This window comes from Orcinus orca, chromosome 2 (genome assembly GCF_937001465.1).
Source record: "Orcinus orca chromosome 2, mOrcOrc1.1, whole genome shotgun sequence".
Classification (NCBI taxonomy): Eukaryota; Metazoa; Chordata; class Mammalia; order Artiodactyla; family Delphinidae; genus Orcinus; species Orcinus orca.
In genome coordinates, this window is record NC_064560.1 from 109,163,916 (window position 1) to 109,188,200 (window position 24,285).

Below are 24,285 nucleotides of genomic sequence, written 5' to 3' on the forward strand. Positions count from 1 at the left end.
ACTGCAGTTCTGGCCAACACCTTGATTGCAACCTTATAGAAGATTCTAGCTAGAGATACCTAGCTAAACCATACACAGGTCCCTAACCACATTAACTATGAGATAATGAAAACTTGCTGTTTAAGCCATTAAGTTTTAGGATGATTTGTTACACAACAATAGATAACTAATACGTGTCTGGCTGGACTTATCAAGAGAAAGGCCTTCCATCTTCAAGCTAAATGTTATTATTCATTTCACATTTCAGTTATTAGACTATAAGTTCTATTCATATGAAAAGAAAATAAATTTTTATCGTCTCATAAATTCAATTTGACGATTTGGAAACTCCTGAAATTGAAGAGACTAGGACTTTCTCTGTTGCTTTCTGGCAAATCTTCGCAACTCAGGAGAAAGTAAGGAGGACCTTCAAAATGGCGGAGGAGTAAGACATGGAGATCACCTTCCTCCCCACAAATACATCAAAAATACAACTACATGTAGAACAACTCCTACAGAACACCTCCTGAATGCTGGCATAAGACCTCAGACTTCCCAAAAGGCAAGAAACTCCCCACGTACCTGGATAGGGCAAAAGAAAATAACAGAGACAAAAGAATAGGGATGGGACCTGCACCTCTGGGAGGGAGCTGTGAAGGAGGAAAAATTACCACACACTAGGAAGCCCCGTGTCTGGTGGAAATGGGGGGTGCGTGGGGGGGAAGCTTCAGAGCCACAGAGGAGAGTGTAGGAACAGGGGTGCAGAGAGCAAAGCGAACAGATTCCCACACAGAGGATCAGTGCCGACCAGCACTCACCCGCCGGAGCGGGTGGGGGCTGGGAGCTGAGGCTCGGGCTTCGGAGTTCAGATCCCAGGGGGAGGACTGGGGTTGGCTGCGTGAACACAGCCTGAAGGGGGCTAGTGAGCCACAGCTAAGCTGGGGGGAGTCCGGGAAAAATCTGAAACTGCCTAAGACTCAAGAGACCATTGTTCGGGGTGCGCGAGGAGATTCGGAACACCGCCTAAATGAGCTTCACAGATGGTGCGAGCCAGGGCTATCAGCGCGGACACCAGAGTCGGGCATGAAATCCTAAGGCTGCTGCTGCAGCAACCAAGAAGGCTGTGTCTAATTGGTAATTACCATTCCTATTAATTGATATTTATTGGACATTCCATCCAAACAACAGAATACACTTTCTTTTGAAGTGCTCATGAAACATTCTCCAGTATAGATCATATCTTGGGTCACAAATCAAGCCTCGGTGAGTTTAAGAAAATTGAAATCATATCAAGCACCTTTTCTGACCACAACGCTATGAGACTAGATATCAATTACAGGAAAAAAAAAAACTGTTAAAATACAAAAACATGGAGGCTAAATAATATACTACTAAATAACCAAGAGATCACTGAAGAAATCAAGAGGAAACCAAAAAATACGTAGAAACAAATGACAATGAAAACATGATGACCCAAAACCTATGGGACGCAGCAAAAGCAGTTCTAAGAGGGAAGTTTATAGCAATACAATCCTACCTCAAGAAAGAAGAAACGTCTCACATAAACAACATAACTTTAAACCTAAAGCAATTAGAGAAAGTACAAAAAAAAAACCCCAAAGTTAGCAGAAGGAAAGAAATCATAAAGATCAGATCAGAAATAAATGAAAAAGAAATGAAGGAAACAATAGCAAAGATCAATAAAACTAAAAGCTGGTTCTTTGAGAAGATAAACAAAATTGATAAACCTTTAGCCAGACTCATCAAGAAAAAAGGGAAAAGACTCAAATCAAGAGAATTAGAAATGAAAACGGAGAAGTAACAACTGACACTGCGGAAATACAAAGAATCATGAGAGATTACTACAAACAACTATATGCCAACAAAATGGACAACCTGTAAGAAATGGACAAATTCTTAGAAAAGGACAACCTTCTGAGCCTGGACAAGGAAGAAATAGAAAATATAAACAGACCAATCACAAGCACTGAAATTGAAGCTGTGATTAAAATTCTTCCAACAAACAAAAGCCCAGGACCAGATGGCTTCACAGGTGAATTCTATCAAATGTTTAGAGAAGAGCTAACACCTATCCTTCTCAGACTCTTCCAAAATAGAGGGAGGAGCATTCCCAAACTCATTCTACGAGGCCACCATCACCCCGATACCAAAACCAGACAAAGATGTCACAAAAAAGGAAACTACAGGCCAATATCATTGATACACATAGATGCAAAAATCCTCAACAAAATACTAGCAAACAGAATCCAACAGCACATTAAAAGGATCATACACCATGATCAAGTGGGGTTTATCCCAGGAATGCAAGGATTCTTCAATATATGCAAGTCAATCAATGTGATACTCCATATTAACGAACTGAAGGATAAAAACCATATGATCATCTCACTAAATGTGGAAAAAGCTTTCAACAAAATTCAACACCCATTTATGATGAAAACCCTCCAGAAAGTAGGCATAGAGGGAACTTACCTCAACGTAATAAAGGCCATATATGACAAACCCACAGCCAACATCGTTCTCAATGGTGAAAAGCTGAAACCATTTCCTCTAAGATCAGGAGCAAGACAAGGTTGTCCACTCTCACCAGTATTATTCAACATAGCTTTGGTAGTTTTAGCCCCAAAAATCAGAGAAGAAAAAGTAATAAGAGGAATCCAAATAGAAAAAGAAGAAGTAAAGCTGTCACTGTTTGCAGATGACATACTATACGTAGAAATCCTAAAGATGCTACCAAAAAACTACTAGAGCTAATCAATGAATTTGGTAAAGTAGCAGGATACAAAATTAATGCACAGAAATCTCTTGCATTCCTACACACTAATGATGAAAAATCTGAAAGAGAAATTAAGGAAACAATCCCATTTACCATTGCAACAAAAAGAATAAAATATCTCGGAATAAACCTACCTAAGGAGCCAAAGACCTGTGCTGAAAACTATAAGACACTGATGAAAGAAATTAAAGATGATACAAACAGATGGAGAGATGATATACCATGTTCTTAGATTGGAAGAATCAACACTGTGAAAATGAGTGTACTAACCAAAGCAATCTACAGATTCAGTGCAATCCCTATTAAATTACCAATGGCATTTTCACAAAATTAGAACAAAAAACTTCACAGTTTGTATGGTAACACAAAAGACCGTGAATAGCCAAAGCAATCTTGAGAAAGAAAAAATGGAGCTGGAGGAATCAGGCTCCCGACTTCAGACTATACTACAAATCTACAGTAACCAAGACAATATGGTACCGGCACAAATCAGAAATATAGATCAATGGAACAGGATAGAAAGCCCAGAGATAAACCCACGCACATACGGTCACCTTATTTTTGATGAAGGTGGCAAGAATATACAATGGAGAAAAGACAGCCTCTTCAATAAGTGGTGCTGGGAAAACTGGACAGCTACATGTAAAAGAATGAAATTAGAACACTCCCTCTTACCATACATGAAAATAAACTGAAAATGGATTACAGACCTAAATGTAAGGCCAGACACTATAAAACTCTTAGAGGAAAACATAGGCAGAACACTCTATGACATAAATCACAGCAAGATCCTTTTTGACCCACCTCCTAGAGAAATGGAAATAAAAACAAAAATAAATGGGACCTAATGGAACTTAAAACTTTTGTACAGCAAACGAAACCATAAACAAGACAAAGAGACAACTCTCAAAATGGAAGAAAATATTTGCAAATGAAGCAACTGACAAAGGATTGATCTCCAAAATTTACAAGCAGCTCATGCAGTTCAATATCCAAAAAGCAAACAACCCAATCCAAAAATGGGCAGAAGACCTAAATAGACATTTCTCTAAAGAAGATACACAGATAGCCAACAAACATGTGAAAGGATGCTCAACATCACTAGTCATTAGTGAAATGCAAATCAAAACTAAAACGAGGTATCACCTCACACCAGTCAGAATGGCCGTCATCAAAAAATCTACAAACAATAAGTGCTGGAGAGGGTGTGGAGTTAAGGGAACCCTCTTGCACTATTGGTTGGAATGTAACCTTATCCAGCCACTATGGAGAATAGTATGGAGTTTCCTGAAAAAACTAAAAATAGAACTACCATACGACCCAGCAATCCCACTACTGGGTATATACCCTGAGAAAACCATAATTCAAAAAGAGTCATGTACCACAATATTCATTGCAGCACTATTTACAATAGCCAGGACATGGACACAACCTAAGTGTCCATCAACAGATGAATGGATAAAGAAGATGTGGCACATATATACAATGGAATATTACTCAGCCATAAAAAGAAATGAAATTGAGTTATTTGTAGTGAGGTGGATGGACCTAGAGTCTGTCATTGACAGTGAAGTAAGTCAGAAAGAGAAAAACAAATACCATATGGTAACACATATATATGGAATCTAAAAAGAAAAATAAATGGTTCTGAAGAACCTCGGGCAGGACAGGAATAAAGATGCAGATATAGAAAATGGACTTGAGGACACGGGAAGGGGAAAGGGTAAACTGGGACAAAGTGAGAGAGTAGCATTGACATATATACACTACCAAATGTCAAATAGCTAGTGGGAAGCAGCCGCATAGCACAGGGAGATCAGCTTGGTGCTTTGTGACCACCTAGAGGGGTGGGATAGGGAGGATGGGAGGGAGACGCAAGAGGGAGGGGATATGGGGATATATGTATACGTATTGCTGATTCACTTTGTTATACAGCAGAAACTAACCATTGTAAGGCACGTATACTCCATTAAAGATGTTAAGAAAAAAACAAGTATGTTTTCTTGGCAAACCATTCTAAGTTAGAGGATGAGTGGAAGCATATGTGGGCCTGAAGGTACATCACCTTCATTGAAAGCCGCCGCTCTGCTGGATGCATATAGAAGTGGAATAAAGAGTAGCCTGGGGGTGGGCAATACAGGGGTAGGAAATTGAGATTCAAACTATTATGTATAAAATAAGCTACAAGGATATATTGTACAACACGGGATATAGCCAATATAATAACTATAAATGGAATATAACCTTCAAAAAGTGTGAATCACTATATTGGACACCTATAACTTACATAATATTGTATATCAGCTATATATCAATTAAAAATAGTAAACTTTAAAATAAAGAGTAGCCTGGCAACAGTGTTGAAATAGGCATGAAGGTTTAATGAACTATGGCATATTAAGATATGCATTAAGAACTCAAATCAGAGAGACCAATTAATAGATATTCTCTAAAAACTGTTTTAAGGTGATCATAGAAATGGTCAAGGCTGATAATCATCTGATACCCACAAGTTAGTCACAGTGGCCTGAGTCTATTCTAATAGAGCAGTGGTATATTCTGATTGACCAGTAACCACTCATACTCGTCATTAAATATTTTTAATGTCACTCTGGTTCATAGTAAACTTTTACATAAACTTTTGGTTTTCTTTAGCCATGTGTCACCTGCGTGTAAAGTTGAACTATGAGAGGTACAGGATCTCTGTGTCTTATTCATGCCCAAGTATATGGCAGTGGGATAGTAGTGTAAATGAAGCCACATGAGAAAGCTTACACATTTTTCTGATGCATCACTTTTTCCCACTGGTATGAATTTTATATTAAAGCAAACATAAATATATTGTGGAATAAAATGCAAAAATCACATGTGTTTTAAGAGAATGATTTTCAAGAAAATTTGTGTCTTTGGTGGGCTACCTTTGCATTATTCCTTAGACTCTCATTCTCTACCTCTACTAGTATTGGTATTTAAGTAGAATATTGTGAGAGGCACTGATTTAGGATATTTGTGGATACAGAATTGCTTTTACTATAGCTGGTCCCATAGTCCATCTCTCTGTTATTTGTCACTTTAGAGAATCAGAAGGGCAAACTCTGAGAGATGGAAACTAAGAATTTATCTCCAGCATCCCTTCTCTTCTGTCATTAAGTTGAATTTTAGCCAACTCAAAGGCTGATAATTTATATTATAGCATTTTTTATGTAAAAATGTTTTAGTTCACTAATTGCATTGAAAGTATCCTTTTTATTACTTCTTTTGTTAACATTTTATATTCTTCTGTTTAATTTTTTCCTTCCTAATTCTTGGAAACCAATGTATTTAACCAATTTTCTCTTTCAAAGAACATTTAGAAAAGGTTACTCTGTTTATCTGGCTATTTTGCACAGTGCTTTCCATTTGTAAGTAAAGAGGTGCATTTAAAAGTTGAATAGGGGGCTTCCCTGGTGGCGCAGTGGTTGAGAGTCTGCCTGCCGATGCAGGGGACGCGGGTTCGTGCCCCGGTCCGGGCAGATCCCACATGCCATGGAGTGGCTGGGCCCGTGAGCCATGGCCGCTGAGCCTGTGCATCCGGAGCCTGTGCTCCGCAACGGGAGAGGCCACAACAGTGAGAGGCCCGCGTACCGCAAAAAAAAAAAAAAAAAAAAGTTGAATAGGAGTCAGAATTAGAAATTTCATCATTTTTTTCCTCCTTTTGAGTCAAATATGACAGTATAGACTATTATATATGAAGTGAAGTGCCAAAACATGTCACATTTGCATGCAAATGTAAAGGTTATATCTCAATAGGAATAATTTTTTTAAAAGACCACTAACTAATAATCCTAATCATCCAAGAGTAGGAAATACATGCTGAATGACCTAGACTCTTATGGCAGCTCTGAACCTAACCAGCTATGTGATTTGGGATCTGTTACAGTCTCAATTTCCTGGTCTACAAATGAATAGTAAGGACTAAGGCCGCTTTCAGTGTTTAGATTCTTGAATTCTAAGTGTATGTAACTAGTGCAGATTTTATTTTCTAAAATTTTCACATTAAGTGTGAAAAAAAGGGGGAGGGAGGATAAAGAATTATAAGTACGTGTTTCTAGAAACACTACTGGATTGGACTTACTGCTAAATGTTGGTTAATTCAGCGTTGCTTTGTAATTTGTTCATAACTATAACTCTATAGTCAGAGTATTTGGTCCTAATATAGCTCATAACTTATATACATACACACTGTTTCTGTTTAAATTTCCATATAATCATGTTTCACCCTTTTTAAAATAAAGTACGGTTAGTCTCATGAATTTTCTTTGATACTCAAACATTGAGTGAATTCATATAAAAAATTGATTATGGACAGACACTCTGCTAGACACTAAGGAAACAAATATGAAAAACATAGATCCTCAAAAAAAAAAAAAAAAAAAAACATATAGGTCCTCTTCTTCTCTCAGTATGTTCACAAGACACCAGTAACAGAAGCCTGATCTAGGAACCTAGGCTAGCAAGGCCCTTGAATCATACAACAGTTAAGAATATCATTCATGGCATTTCCCCAGAGTATATCTGAGGAAGGGCAATTTTTTCTAGCTTCCTGCAGCCTCGTCATGTAGGTTGAGTCACAAGGAAATCAAATGAACCTATTATTTCTGTTAACTTAGCCTTTTCATGTAACTCTCTCTTATAAATGTATTATCAGTTAATATTTGTATAAAATAAAGGGACTTAAAAGACAAATGTTTTGAAATAAAAACCACCCTTATTAGCATACCACCAATTTAATTTCGATAAATGTTGGCCTTCTACTGATGAACATTAAAGTGCTAACAAGATCTACCAATGCCAGAATTATGAAGTAGAAATTTATCTTTTCAATAAGTCCATTATCTGTAGCCTGACCTCAAGCCTTCATTGCTATTCAGGGCCTCAAATCCCTAAGTATAGACTCTACTTTGGGCATTGTGCTCTTGCCATTGAACAGGAAAACAACTTTCAATGCTGCCATATTTTGAATGGCAGAGATTTCTAGAGATTAGAAAAACTACTAACTTTAAATATGCATATTTTTTAAATGTTGTACTATTCTACTCATGAACTCAAATATAGTTTAACTTTAAAATCCTGTAAGTTCTTTTATCTACAGTGATTTTACTTATAAGATCCAATTTAGTTGACAAGAGTATGTGGCAAAACATATTTCACATTTTTGTGTTGTTCCTTGTGAGACATCTATTGTAAGAATTGCTGCAAGCTGTCATTTTTGTCTGCTGTCCAGGATTTGCTGGCCTGAGTGCTGTGTACTAGACTTGGTGTTGCTCATGAGGGGGAGGGGGAACTTGCAATTGAGCCAGACGGTTTTGTTATTGCTTTAGAATTAAAAGCATATGAAACAGATACAGCTTATTAAGGTTTTTTTTTTATAAATAACATAAACTTAAATAACAAAACAGTAAAGTTCAAATACAACTTAAAATAGAGTTTAATGCGGTAACCACAGGATAAAAGCATGATTATTTGTGGGAAGAACATTATTAAAAGCCATATTCCCGAATATGAATTATACAAAAGATAGATTATGTTACTTGAAAAAAACATAAAAGATTTTTGAATTTTACTTTTAGGGATTATAAAATGTTATTTTGTGGTGAGTGAGATGAAGTACAGTATTATCATCATTATTGCTATTTTATATACAAGATTTTTGAAAACATCCTTTAAGCAATACCCTTTCAATTGGGAGCAGCATTAGGAATTTTGTTCTTGTTAACAGGTACAAGCATGTTCTAATCTTATACTCTTGTAAAACTACCTCTTTGATTCATTTCCATAATAGAATTTTTGAGAATATTCCTTCTTTTCTGATTAGAATTTAAGTGGTTCATAATTTTTCACTAGAAAGCATTCAGATACTGCTCATCTTCCATAGTTAGTGTTGGCTTGATTATCTGACAAATCATTCCAGCAGCTTTTAGGTCTGACACATCTTATATAACATCATCTGCATTATTATTATTATAGCAGCCATTTTATAAGCAGATAGGAATATTTAAATAATCATTATCAGATAATCAAATCTAACAGTCTTAAGGGTAAATTAATTTAAGAAAAAAACATTACTATTACTGACATCATGATTGTACAACCAGTTTTACAATTTTTTACAACTTTTAGTTACTAAATCTGATTTTTGTGTATATTTTTTCAAATCTTTCTTTAATGCAGTCTCTTAAAATAAACATAAATGCGCAAGTCCAGCTTGATCAGTTTTTCAGTAGTTTTCCAGCCTTTCTTGGTTACTTAAAAAAAAAAAAAAAGAAAAGAAAAAAGGAAGAAAACAGTCCACTTAAAGAAATCTCCCTGCTGGAACTGGTTTCTTATATGCCATATATGATTAGGTTATTGCCATAGGAAGAAAGTGGGCTGTTTTTTGTTCTTTCTTCGTTTTTTTCCCTCTTACAGGAACCCCCTTTTGATTTAAGGCAACAAACATTTCTCCTCCACTGTGTGTCCATTTAGCTGATGCATATGTGTTGTAGTGGTTTTCCAGAATTAATTCTTTGAAGTTACAATCTTCATTGCATTCTTTCTGCAAAGAACAACAAACAAACAACATTATCCAAATTATTTTTGGAGGGACTCAATTAGACAAAGAATAAGCAGTAATATTTAGTAGGATTAAAACATACATGACTTTTTTTGAGCAGGCATAATGCAGTTTGTTATATATACTTAGCATATTTGAAAAAAGATTAAATTTTTTAAAAGATAAAATGATACACATTTAGTTATGCAACATAGTTTCAAACATGTAGCTTTTTGGCGGTCAGTTGCTACTATTCTTAAGTATTAAGAGCTATTTCCCCCTAATTAGCAGCTCTCATATTACTATGCCCAAGTCACTCTTTCCCTAACACTGACATTTTGATACAATTAGCAGAGCCTCTGCCTCCCTCAGCTGAAGGACATATTTCACAACTTTTCTTCATTTACTATTACATTGCCTGTGATAGTGATGGAAAATAAAAAGTTAATTTGTTCATCCAGCTATTCATTCATTCACTTAAACCTGTATTTTTACGTAGTCTGTGCCAGGAATACAAAGGAAAGTCAATTATACTTTGTTATAGTGGGATGAACAGTTGCATATTTCATGTTATAATAAAGTGGGAACAATGGGAATGCTTACAGTTCAAAGCCCATGATTGTGAGATTGATGTTGATAAACAAACGTCTGGATTTTTTTTCCCCAAGAATTTTCATGTCAGCAAAGTGCAAATTGGGTGAACTTTAACAAAAAGAGCTTTAATACTGACAGATGGACATTTTAGATTTTAAGAATCTAAAATACAAATGGAATTTTAGAGCTGGAAGGATCCTTAGAGGTCAGTTAATCCGACTTGTTTTACAGATGAAGAAACCAGAGTCCAGAGAACTTAAGCAAATTGTCCAAGATCACACAGAAAATTTAATTATTAAGTATAAAATGTTTTAATGAAATCATTGAATTATGTAGTTTGAGAGGAGTTAATTTCATTTTTACTTTTCAGAAATGGAAGATATTTTTGACAAAAATAAATTTGAGAAATTAAGTCTAAGGTATCAATTATCAATACCTTTGCATAGAGTTTTCCTTCCTTGTTCATTGCAAGATAATATTCACTTTCCACTCCTTTGATTGCTACAATTCCAACAGCCACTGTCCTGATTTCCATGATGTCTGCAAGGAATCACAGAAAGATATGTCAGTTATTCACCCAGCTTTGCAGATTATCCAAGAATGACCATTTGTCCTTATTTCTGTTTCACTTGGAAGTTAAGATTATTAACATGATTATTTACTCAGCCTGAGACCCCCATCCACCCATAACATGTACACACAAACACCAGATTAGTCCTTATTAAATGTGGGAAGTGCAAAACTATTGATTTTTTATTTTGTAGAAAAAGATATTTGGATTCAAAAAGAAGAGTTACATACTTGAATTTTGCTTTTTCTTCTCTAGAATTACATTTCTAATTTACTGTAATAGTAATAATAACATCAATAATACCTAAAGTTTATTCAATTCATACCACATGCAAAGTATTGTTTTAGCACTCATGTATTAATACATGTACTTATCACCAAGACTATAAGGCAAGTACTCATATTTTCCCCAGTTTACAGATCAAGAAGCTCAGGTACAAAGAAGTAATTTGCCCAAATTCTCAGCTGGTAAGTGGCAGAAGTGGAATTTGAACCCAAAAGGTCTGGCTCTTAATCATTATATAATGCTATGAAAGTATATAATTAGCTAACATCTTTAATTTTCTACTTAAGCTTTATATTAATAATTATTGCTGACAGAATATTTCTTGAATATACTGAAAATGAATAAAATTCTGACAAAAGCAATTGTAAATGATGGTAAACAGAACCAACTACCTTTAAAAAATTAAATATTTTATTTTGATTTATTTTTTAAAATTTTTATTAGAGTATGGTTGATTTACAATGTTGTATTAGTTTCAGGTGTACAACAAAGTGAATCAGTTATACATATACATATATCCACTCTTTTTTAGATTCTTTTCCCATATAGACCATTACAGAGTATTGAGTAGAGTTCTCTGTTCTATACGGTAGGTCCTTATTAGTTATCTATTTTATATATAGTAGTGTGTATATGTCAATCCAGTCTACCAATTTATCCCTCCCCTCCCTTACCCCCTGGTAACTATAAGTTTGTTTTCTACATCTGTAATTCTGTTGCTCTTTTGTACATAAGTTCATTTGTACCCCCCCAAAATAGTAAATATTTTAAACTGATAGTGAGCTTTTTGATAATGAAAACAGCATCTAAAACCAAATTATGAGTCCTGATCACAGAATATTTTATAACCTTATACCATTTAATTAATTTTTTAAACATTATTGAAATTGCCACAAGAAAACCTACTGTTTCATTATATATCTTTTCCTAAAGTGCTGTATTTTAATACTCTAACTACAGTAAAAAAAAAAACTCTCAATCAATTTTTTAAAATGGCATAGAAATTAAAAGTTTAGTGAACCGTTTTATGTAACTACTGGTAATTATACTTTCAACTTGAGACATTCTCTTTCTTGCGCTTAACATAATGCAAAGAAAATTCCAAGTGAAAATTATCTGCATAAATCAAGTTTCCAGAAGCTGTGTTCTAAAATAGTCACTTAAGTGGAGTAAATTCTAATTTTTTATTCCATGCCTTCACTTCATCCTCTTATTTATTCTTCTGGCTTCATTTTTCCTATCTGGAGAATAAAATTTTTACCCATTTCATCAGGATTAATGTAGCCTAATTAATATGTGTTATCTGTTTCCAATATATGCTGCATATAGAAGTCATTTTCCCACTATACTATGGTTAGCACTAGTCAGAGCTCATCCAATTGAGAGTTCTACAGCTGCTCATCTAGAAATTGAGGTCTATGAAGAAAATGCAAAGGAATGGATATTTATCTTTTAAAGTATTTATGAAGCATTGTCAGAATGCATAGAACTGTATGGTAATTTTAGGATACAAATTAAGAAAAACAGCACTGGTTTCTGAACTCCAGAAGTTAAAATCTAGTATAAACAGCAAAACACATATGTAAACACACACGTAGATACACCTTAATTAAAAGAAAAGAAAACTTCTGGAGACACAGCCCTGAAGGAGAGGCTAAGGGAAATGTTAACAGTTGCTTACAAGCATGTGAAGGATGTGATGCTGATGCATTCATGCAAAATTCAACAAATCTTCAGTGAGAGCCAATTCTGTGCTAGGCTCAATTCAGTGACAAACCCTGCCCTTTTGGAGCACTTTATCTGGCAGCTAACTCTTCTTGTTCAGCAAAGGAAGATCAAAGGGAAATAATTTATTACGCAGCAGAATCCAAATAGGTTAAGTTTATATCAATAAACTCAATGAGGAATACTAAAGAAATTCACTGACTCAGCCAATTTGCAATACCTTCAAAATTGAGTAAATATATCTATTTAAAAACATATGGAATAGTTGATTTCTAAAGATCTTACCAGTGTAAAATGTGAAGTCAGTTTTTTCCTTCTAGTCCCTTTCTCCTGCTATTTCCCTCTTTATTCAATATTTTCTCTTAGAAAGGAGAGTACTGATGCATAGGCTTAGAGTATCTTTCATGCTCAGTTTTAATTAGGGAATGAAATCTGTCATGTTTGCTGGCTTTTTCGTTTATAGACCAACTGTCTACAAAATATAACTATAGAATGATAGAGGTATTGTTGATTATGATATGTGGACACTTTCCCTTCAGGTTCAGTCATGACAATATATTCATATTGTCCCATCTCTAAACCCTTTTCCTCTATCCACTGCCTGCCCATTGCCCACCATATTTTTGTTACACTCTGACACTTAATAGGTGATAAACATTGTTAATCTTATCCCTCCGCACATTGGGGTTAAGGACATCAAAAAACCTTTAGATTTTAAACAACCCAATTAAAAAATGGGCAAAACGTCTGAACAGATACCAAAGTAGATATACAGTTGGCAAATAAGCATATGAACAGATGTTCAATCTTTAAAGATTCTACTTTTAAACAGGATCAGGACAGACTTGAAAATGGCAAGGTTCCTGACACAGTAATATTGTTTGACGTATTTAAAAAATCATTTTACTAGGAAATCAACAGACCTAAAAATGTATTTCTTGGAAGAGCATTAAGTAGTACTGGCAGAATTAATACGCTATCAATCCTGACTTTCTGGTCTGTTTTGCCCTGTGTGCTGTGCCCTTTTTTATTCAAGAAAACCCAAGAATGAAGAAACTAAAGTTATCATCCTTTCACTTAAGTGCAGAGTAGGAAGTAGTGTTCCTACAGATTTTAAAGTGTTTTAACTTTCCTGTTTTCAAAAAAAGTTTTTATTAAGAATTTATTTTTTAGAGAAGTTTTAGGTTCACAGCAAAATTGAGGGGAAGGTACAGAGATTTCCCAGCTACCCCCTGCTCTCACACATGCATAGCCTCCCCAGTTATCACATCCCCCACCAGAGTGGTACAGTTGTTATAATTAATGAACCTACATTGACCATCATTATCAACCACAGCCCATAGTTTACTTTATGGTTTACTCTTGGTGTTTGGACATGTATCATCATTTTTGTATCATACAGAGTATTTTTACTGCCCTAAGAGTCCTCTGTTCTTGACCTGTTCATTTCTCTCCCTTACCCGCAACTCTTGGAGACCACTGATCTTTTCACTGTCTCCGTGGTTTTGCTTTTTCCAGAATGTTATATAGTTGGAATCATAGAGTATGTAGCCTTTTCAGGTTGGCTTCTTTCACTTAGTAATATGCATTTAAGGTTCCTCCATGTCTTTTCATGAGTTAGCAGAAAAAAAATTCTTAGTGTTTGATCATGTAAAAATCCACCAATCCCATCTCCTTCAATATTTCTTTTCCCTGAACGTTTTAAGATTTATATTTAAAAGTTTTGAGGGGCCATATATTAATATAGATGTTCTAGCATGATAACTAAGAGTTATTTTAAAGTTGAAAATAAGTGGAAACAGTGGCTTAATGGTTATTAGGTCACTCAGAACATTTAATTTTGTCCTCGACCAAATATACTTTCTTGGGCACATTAAAACTAAGAATTGGTACCAAAAAAGAAAAACATTTTAATGTTAAATGACTTTTATGATTTTCTATCAAGCTGGGGTTGTTAGATGGAAAATCTTCACCATTATATATTTATATTACATTCAAGACTATGGATTCCATTCATTTTTATATCATAGAAGTACATCCAAATACATACATACATGTACGCAAAAAATACATCTCATATTTCCAAAATAAAGAACTCTTAAAACTCAACAATAAACAAATAAGCAACCCAGTTAAAAAGTGGGCAAAAGGTCTGAACAGATGTCTCATCAAAGAAAATACACCGATGGCAAATAAGCATATGAAAATATGGTCAACATTATATGTCATTAGGGACTTACAGAATAAAACAACGAGATACCACTACACAACTATTAGAATGATTGAAATTTTTTAAGATACCACTTTCAGACAAGGATGCAGAGCAACTGGAACTGCCATTCATTGCTAGTGGGGATGTAAAGTGGTACAGCCACTTTGGAAAACAGTTTGGTTTCTTACTGAATGCTAAATATACTCTCATCATACAATCCATCAATCCTGCCATAAGTGTTTATCCAATTGAGCTTAAAATTTAAGTCCACACCAAAACCTGAACATGAATATTTATAACAGAGTTTTATTCTAAACCATCAAAACTGGAAGCAACCAAAATGCCCTTTAGCATATGAATGGATAAGCTACGGTACATATGTACTTTGGAATATTTTTCAGCGATAAAAGGAAATAAGCTATCAAGACACAAAAAGATACGGAGGAACCTTCAATGCATATTGCTAAGTGAAAGAGGTCAGTCCGAGAGACTCCACACTGTATGATTCCAGTTGTATGACACTCTGGAAAAGGATAAACTATAGAGACAGTAAAATGATTAGTTGTTGCCAGGGGCTTAGGAAGAGGGGAGTAGGATGAAAATGTGAAGCATGATATTGTTAAGGCAGTGAACCTGTTTTATATGATACTGTAATAGTGGATACATGATATTATACATTTGTCAAAACACATAGAACTATACAAGGCAAAGAGTGAACTTTAGTGTAGACTATGGAGTTTAGTTAACAATATATAATTACTGATTCATTAATTGTAACAGATATACCACATTAATGCAAAAATGTTAATAGTAGAGGGACTGTGTGGGGAAGTGGTAGTGGTATGTAGGAACTCTACTATGTACTCACTTTTTCCTGTAAATCTAAAACTGTTCTAAAGAAAAGTCTATTAATTTAAAAAGTACAGTCTACATTTTAATTAATAACATTATATGATTGAGTGTATAAGAAACTATAGAGTTGATGCTTGAACATAGCAGGAATTGGGGCACCGACCCTGGCAGAGTAGAAAATCCATGTATCAGAGTCAGCCCTCTGTATCTGTAGGTTCCGCATCCTCAGGTTCAAGCAACCACAGATCGTGTACTACCTTAGTACATATTTATTGAAAAAAAAAATCATTTATAAGTAGACTAACACAGTTCAAACCCATTTTGTTCAAGAGTCAACTGTAGTGGAACTTTTTATGATTTATTCTTAACCCAAATATGTAGTAATTCTGGGGTTTGTTATTAATTACTACTATTAATGTCTTTGGTGATGGATTAAGATTGCTTACCAAGTTAATGACTTCTCTTTGTGAAATATGGACAGTTATGAGGAGTAAGTTTACAATGCAAACACACTTTGGGAAGTGTAGGAAATACAAATATTCTATATACAGACCACTACTACACTCGTGTGTGATATCTCTCAGGTGTATTGGGATAGAAAAATAACTGAGGTCCAGGAATATTTTAGAAACCTGATCTGGTGACTTTAATTGTGATGTCATCAAAATATCTGGATATTAATAAAATACATATCAAAATTCAGTTAGTATTTCCTCCTACAGAAAACAAAAATGAATGATACCAAGCAGTATATACCAAATGCTACAAAGAACAGGATGGAAAATCAATTCAACCATTATTCACAAGAAAGAGGTGTTACATATCCTAGGTGGTCAAGGGAAGATTTGAGGAACAGATAGAACTTGAATTACGTCTTGAAGGATAGATAAGGTTTACATAGGTAGAATGGAAACGTCATGCTAATTGAGAAATAAAAGTATATGTAAGATAGTAGAGTCAACGATTCATAAGTCATTTTCAGAAGATTGAAATTAGAGCTATCTGTCTGGAGTAGGAAACGTATCAAGAGATAGAAAAAGGTGGAAAAGGAGTTAGGATGAGATTGTTGAGGGCCTTGATTGCCAATTTAATGAATTTTAATTTCTATTTGTAAACAATGAGGAGTCATTGAAGGTTTGAAATTTGAAAAATGTCAGGATATAAATTGTGTTTTAGAAAAATTAATTGGATGTGCAGAGTAGTTAGAGAAAATTACTAGACTTGTATAAGCCTGATTTTCTTCCTCTGCTAATAGTATGAGTTGACCCATAATGGGCTATTGTTGTGACTTTTAAGTAAGTTAATAAATAAATATTTTCAAAATGTCTCAGTTTAACTTCGAATACAGGAAGTATCAGTAGTTATAACCCATATGAACAAAAGCTCTTCGGTGTCCTCAATAATTTTTATGAGTGTAAGTTGCCTCAAGTCTAAAAAGTTTGAAAACACCTTTTCTAAATTAATTTCATTTCCCCTGGTCTGTTTAGTTGCAGTTTGTACTTTGTATATTGTACCCTTATTATTGTAGGTTAAATAGTTTTGGCCACTTTATATAACTTTCTACATACATAGGTTTATAAATAAAATCTCCATGGCACATGCATACAGAAATGCTCAATATATTCCAAAATGTCTGGAGAATTTCTTAATGATATTTTAAAACATCAAGTTGCAAATTATAATTAAATTATGTAAGTAAATAGTAAAGCATGTAAACCATTTGTTTGATCAACTTGGTTACTAGTTTAATGTTAGTATGGTTTTAATTAAAGAGTAAGGCTAAGAAATGTATTTACACTGCTCTGATTTTTGTACACTGTTACAATTACAAGAACAGGAAAGAATTTTTCTAAATATGTGTTGTGTATTTAAATCCTGTATCTTAGTGTTATATTTTTTTACATATTGTGCATGTGATTGCTCCAATTATTATTAAACCTGTGTGTGTGCATGCACACACAATATTGTAAATTCAAAAGAATTGACTTCAAAGAACAGTAGACTCTTGATTTTGTATACTTGTGTCTCTCTTGGACATCTTCAGTCCCTCCCTTCATTGCCTTTTGATTACAAAAATCCACTTTCCAAATTTTTCTCTCAATAAGGCTGTTGTAAGATATTCATAGACCCTAAGTACTACTATTTCCCAAGACCACCCTATACCAATCTGACATTAAAATACATCCATATTTCTCATTAGATACAATATTTTATAACTATTTTAAAGTTTTATATAAATTTTCTTTTGAAATTACTTGGCCTAAAGTAACTCATTTTATTTATCATTTGCTATCAACTTTCTGCAAATATTGTACATTCTAGGGAGTTCTTGCAAAGTGAAAAAAAATTATCAAATTGTTTTCAAACGTTATGAAAAATGATAAATTTAATAAATAATGAAGTTGGCTTGATATATTTTATAAGTTAAATATTTGCTAATCTCTTTTTATTTTCTTGTCAAATTTTACTGTCAATATCTAAATTTCAAAGGTTTAAATATATTTGTAAGCTTGATGTTTTCACAGGCTCTAGGCTCTGTGCCTAAGGGCCAAATGAATAAAATGTCCCTGCCCTTAACTCTGAAATCTTTTCAAAAGACTATCCCGCTTCCTTTTCACTAGCACCAAATTTCTTGAACTATAGACTAAATCTGCTCACTTTTCCTCAATTTAACACTTGCATTCTAACTTTTAATCTGTTTAATGGCTTTATCTCTTCAAGGCCATCAATGACCTCCTCAGCGCCAAGTTCAAGAGTTTTTCGATAGTCATAAATTTCTTCTCTGCATCTTTTGGCACTCTCAACATCCCTAGTTCTATACCTAATTCTCACTGTTTCTCTAATCTTGCACTACCTTGATCTATTAATTTTTTTAAAATGGTTAATTTTTGTGTAGCCATATCTATGTATCTTTTTTGATAATTTATTGTATTTTTTTATGCTTAAAAGTATTCTTTACATTCCACTATCTGAAATACATTTTATTCTAGCTTTTGTAATGTAAGTTTTAAATATATCTCTTAAATTCATCTGGAATTAATTTTGGGATATGATGTGAGATGAAACTCTAAACTGATATTTTATGCCAAGACTGAATCAGGAAGAAATAGAAAATATGAACAGACCAATCACAAGCACTGAAATTGAAACTGTGATTAAAAATCTTCCAACAAATAATTTTTTCAATATTAGTTATTAAATGCGTCATTACATTTTTTACTGATGCAATGCCTCTCTTTTACCTTACATTGGCTATCTTGTTTTGTCCCATTGATGTGTCTATCTGTCTGCTATATACCCACACTAATTTATTGTAGGTTACCAATTCTGAAGTGACTCATTACATTTATAGGTAGCTCTGATCCTAGGTGTTACTAAATACTCTCAGATATATCCTCTAAAGCTATGCAGAATAAATCAAAACCTTTTCCACATAACACCCCTTCAAAGAGATGAAGACATTGGTCATGCCCCTCCATCAGGCAAAGCATCCATCTGTAGTTTCTTCAGCCATACCCGATACTGCATGGATTCCAGACACTTCACCAGTTATATTACTTACTTAAAACCATCTTCTCAGCAAGAACTAGATCTATATAGATAGCCCAAGACAGAATACTGTTCATTATTTCCCTTAATATAGACCATAAACTACAGTAATACAAGCTCACCATCTTCCTTAAGCGTATTTTTAATCATTTCATTATTTTGGAGTACTGATATAATAAAAAGTGTGCATATCAAAAAAATTTTATTTCAGATTAGTATATTTTGAAGGTTATTTTATAAAGTTTAAGTATAATCATAATTCATATTTTATATATAAAGACAAATATCAGATATCCCTTTTAACATGATTTCTTTATTTTTAAAGCATGCTTTGAGGACAAAAAATTTCAAAATGATCTTATGTGGTATGTGCAGAATTGAAATGTATTAAATTAAATGTAAATTAAAATATGAATGTCATAGTATTAAAGGTGACAAAATACACTTTGCTACTCTGGTATGATTAATAGACTATTTCTATGCTTTTAAAAAATTAGGTCATTTATTTTTACAATTGCATCTAGTTTTTAAATGGTGAGGTAGGAGAAATAGTGTAATTCTGCTATTTGTAAGTAGTGCTCCACAAATAGAGTACTGAAGATATAGAGAGTCATTATACCCCCCAAAAAGTGAAGCCAACTCCAGTATGATTATCACAGTATTTTCTGCAACATATGAAATTATAGCAAATATTCATTGAGTGTTTACTATTGCCAGACCCCATTCTAGGCACTGGGATTTTACCAATCTGGAGAAGAGTATCTAAAAGTGAATTGTGGAGTTATCTTTATGCTTCTTATTAGCTTATATTTAACTCAGTATCCTTTATGCTTCCTATTGTTAACTGACAGCCTGTTAAGGTTATAAATTTAACACCATATGACAATGAGTGAACATATTTATATAATAGTGAAAACCATCATGATTTGATTATGTAGTGAAAGGATTAGTTAACTAAGTCATGAGCAAATTTGTCTCATCTCTCTAATTGCCAGGCATCTGTATTTGATATGTCTGTGTAGGCACTCAAACCCATCCCAAGTCAAACCATTCTTTTATAAAGAATGATTTTTTACAAAAATATATAGAAGTTGTGAGAAGATTATGCCTTTAGTTAACTTAATTTGCCAAGCACCTTGGAAACCCCTGGGTGATATACATAAAATCACTGGAGAAATGATTCGCTGAATTTTTTAATTCAGCCTAAGATTATGTTAACTATTTTAGAAGCAGTGACACATTGATGGCTTATATTGAGGTTGTAAAGTACACAAGACTTTATTCATGTAAGTAAATCACATCACCATTTTGTCATCATGTGATTTTTTTTTTACTAAAGTTCAGGTCTTTATATTTCTGTCTAATATTCAATATCCCTGTCTGTCAGAATGTTTAAAGTTTTAATTAAGCCACCTTAAATCCTATTTGTAAATTGATACGGAATAATTATAAGTAAATGATACATGAGTATATTAGAAAATTATGGTACCCGACGTATTAGCTATTCCTTTCATTTATTTGTCATCAGCAAATTTGAGAGATGTCTTCATCTCTAATGTGCAATGTTATGTAGCTCTTTTCCATCTTCTATTAATCATTGCCCTTTGCACTTTTTTACACCCATTAGAAGTTATAAGTTTTGATCCTAGCTCTTTTCTCTTGAGGCATACTGGGCTTCCTATTCTCTCCTTGTCATATCTGCAGTCCTTAAATCTTCATGCTATGACAGCATGGTGTCATTCATTCAATCATATGCAGGCATTTTTCTCCCCCACTTTCTGAGCAAAGACTATTTATTATTCCCCTATTTCCATTCTCCTCTTTTTCCACAGCTGTAGAATTTTTAGCTGGCTGCACATAATGAACATGACATTTCCCAGTCTGCCTTGCAGTTCAGTTTGGCCATGTGACCAAGTTCTAGCTGATGTGATGTAAGTGGAGTGAAATATCCCATGGCAATTCCCAGAAATCTTCCATAAGAGATAGCCAGCAGGAACCCCTTATACCCACTTTTTCTTCCTTTGTTCCATTCTCCTGCTGGAATATGGATTCTACCCTAGATTATGAGAACAAAGTGATTGTGGAACTGTGAGCTGACTGGAGCCTGTTAACTCTCAGATGATTTTATGGAGCAGAGTTGTCACTTCTCTAGATGTTCATTGGCTGGAGAAATAAATGATTTTGTTTAAGCCAAACCAAATCTTTAACTAATACACATCAATTTCATTTTCCCATCAGGCACATTCTTCACAAAATGCACATAAAAATAAAGGAGCCCATTTTTTCAGTTATTATAAGCCACCAGCCAGAAAGGCAAATTCTGTATTCAAAGGGAAGTCCTATTAAGTATTGTTAATAGTCAGGTACTTACTTTCATAGTTTTTTTTTTTTTCCCACTTCTAAAGTCAGGAATTTAAACTAGACGAAGAAATGAAAACAGGACCTGTGCTCTCATGTCCTTCATTTTCCTATTCAGAACTTCAGTATCGCTAGAGATTCCAAGTTTCTTCTGGTGCTGTCATTCATTCCTACATGTGTCAGCATTCAGTTAGCTTGGTGAATCTTCACCAGTCCTCCTTTACATTGATACACCCATCAGGAATACCCTGCCCCCACGCCACAGTGAGTTATGTCAAGCACGTGTTCATTTGCTTCTTAGGTAGCGAATGACCTAATTTCAGCTAGCTTTTCTTCTTTTTTTCATAAATGTATTTATTTTTGACTGTGTTGGATCTTTGTTGCTGTGCGTGGGCTCTCTCTAGTTGCAGTGAGCAGTGGCTTTTCTTGTTGCGGAGCATGGGCTCTAGGCACACGGGCTTCAGTAGTTGTGGCTTGCGGGCTCTAGAGCGCAGGCTCAGTAGCTGTGGCACACAGGCTTAGTTGCCCTGTGGCATGTGGGATCTTCCCAGACCACGGATCAAACCTGTGTCCCGTGCATTGGCAGGCGGATCCTTAACCACTGTGCCACCAGGGAAGCTTTTCTGACTTTCTTTTTCTTTTTTTTTTTTTTGCGGTACGCGGGCCTCTCACCATTGTGGCCTGTCCCGTTGCGGAGCACAGGCTCTGGACGCGCAGGCTCAGCGGCCATGGCTCACAGGCCCAGCCGCTCCTCGGCATGTGGGATCTTCCCGGACCGGGGCACAAACCCGTGTCCCCTGCATCGGCAGGTGGACTCTCAACCACTGCACCACCAGGGAAGCCCTGACTGTTTCTTATTGTGACATAAAGCATGAGATGCTGTTGCCAATCTTTCAGAAAGACCTGATTCACCATTCTTGGTTAGAACAGCATAACTGTTCATTTGTGAAAAAAACAATTTATTGGGTACTTAACTATGTTCAGTATTCTGCATATATGTTCTCTTTCTCATCTATAATTATTTCATTTGCCATATTCTTAATGATAGATTAGATTCCCTAGCCTCTTTAGTTTTTTTCTTCTTGGCTTCCTTCCTGAATTAGTTATTTTTTTAAACCCACTATAAAAATTCTTCTCTAATAAGCTGTAGCATAGAAAAGAGTATCTCAAGCCTTTTCACCTTCACATCTAGCCAAGAAAAACAGCTTATATTTCTGTTACACATGGTGGCCATCTCAGACACAAGGACAAACACAACAGTTACATCCCAAGTCACTCCCAATAGTTCACTGATGTCCTTACATCCTGGAATTTCTCCTGGCTAGTCATTGAGTTCCTGGAAGAATTTCTTTTCATTCTTTCTGGATGGTTCCCTTCTCACTGCCTGTATACTTTGTTAATCTTCTAAGTGGAGCATAATACTGGAATAAACCACCTTGATGTCAAACCTAGCTTCTTTCAGTAAATATGATAAAACACAAATACTCAACATATTCCTGACAACAGTGGTTCAAATTATTTCTATCCCATTTGCTCATTCCTCTTGCTGTGCCCATTTCCTCAGCTTCTAGGCCCAATGGATGTTGAGGCTAAGACATAAGAATAGGGAATTAGAGAAGTCAAGGATCATTTTAAACCTGGCTAATTTTGAGAATGAGTACATGAGAAGAAGTTGGGGTGGGACTAATAATGTGTTGAGTTTTGTGAAGATGCTGAGTTTGAAATTTGGCACTTTTCTGTATCTTGTTCCTAAATTTTACATAAGCAAATTACTCTGTGATCTAAATCCACAATTAAATTCTAGCTGTGCTAGATGTATAAGATTAACAGAATTGTTTGTTAGCAATAAAAAATCATTATGTGGGGCTTCCCTGCTGGCGCAGTGGTTGAGAGTCTGCCTGCCGATGCAGGGGGCATGGGTTCGTGCCCCAGTCCGGGAAGATCCCACATGCTGTGGAGTGGCTAGGCCCATGAGCCATGACCACTGAGCCTGTGCGTCCAGAGCCTGTGCTCCACAATGGGAGAGGCCACAACAGTGAGAGCCCCATGTACTGCAAAAAATAAATTAAAAAAAATAATTATGTGTAGCACCAAAAGTTTTCAGGTGATATTGGACTTTTGAAAATATGGCAATAATGTTAGTGTTTATAAATTTTTTAACATTTACCCAGCATTCCCGATATTCACAGTGTTAAAGGGGAACATCTGTAGCCTTACATGAACTCCTCTAAGCCTGCTTCCCCCTTTAATCTGTAATCTACAGTCACATCCTGGAATTTCATCATTTTCCATGCTCTGATCACAATACTGAGGTCTTCAAAAGATGAAGTAAATCAAAATGTCCCAGTTTGGTTATCATTGCATGCAGGGCTTAAATTTTACCAGTGGGAATGATATTGAGACATGTATTGAAGCATAACTACTTTTTCTATTTAATACCTTCCTCTATTGATAAAATGGAATCATTGAACTCTTTAATTGTACTATGGAAATGAGAATTCTTTGGTTTGAAGTGGCTAGATAATTCCTCAGTTCTTTCCTTACCATTATTTTTCATTTTGAATTTGTTTTTTTATTATTATAACTTCCTGGAGTCATAAAATATTGAAAGATAATGGCAGTATATTTTAGCCAGTAGCTTCTCAATCATGTTATTGCTATTATCAACCACTTTTAAAGGCTTAGCTTAGTTGTGACAAGATCTTTGTAATTAAGATTGGTTTATTCACTGATTCCAGTAGTTGTTGTAAATGAGCTCCTCAACTACTTTTAGTCTGCTGTTTAGTGAAATC

At 34.8% G+C, this 24,285-nt stretch overlaps 2 protein-coding genes across 3 annotated transcripts in view; one reads left to right on the forward strand and one right to left on the reverse strand.

Annotated features, from left to right (window-relative positions):
* Nucleotides 1–24,285, forward strand: part of FAM227B (family with sequence similarity 227 member B) — a 262,310-nt gene that overhangs the window by 99,308 nt on the left and 138,717 nt on the right. The gene's annotated exons all lie outside the window — the stretch shown is intronic.
* FGF7 (fibroblast growth factor 7) overlaps nt 8,220–24,285 on the reverse strand; it is a 63,585-nt gene continuing 47,519 nt past the window's right edge. Inside the window, exons 3-4 of the mRNA XM_004281297.4 lie at nt 10,378–10,481; nt 8,220–9,350 (exon numbers count right to left, since the gene is read on the reverse strand). Coding sequence (XP_004281345.1) covers nt 9,156–9,350; nt 10,378–10,481 — 299 coding nt within the window. The 3' untranslated portion in view covers nt 8,220–9,155. The remainder of the gene's footprint in view (nt 9,351–10,377; nt 10,482–24,285) is intronic.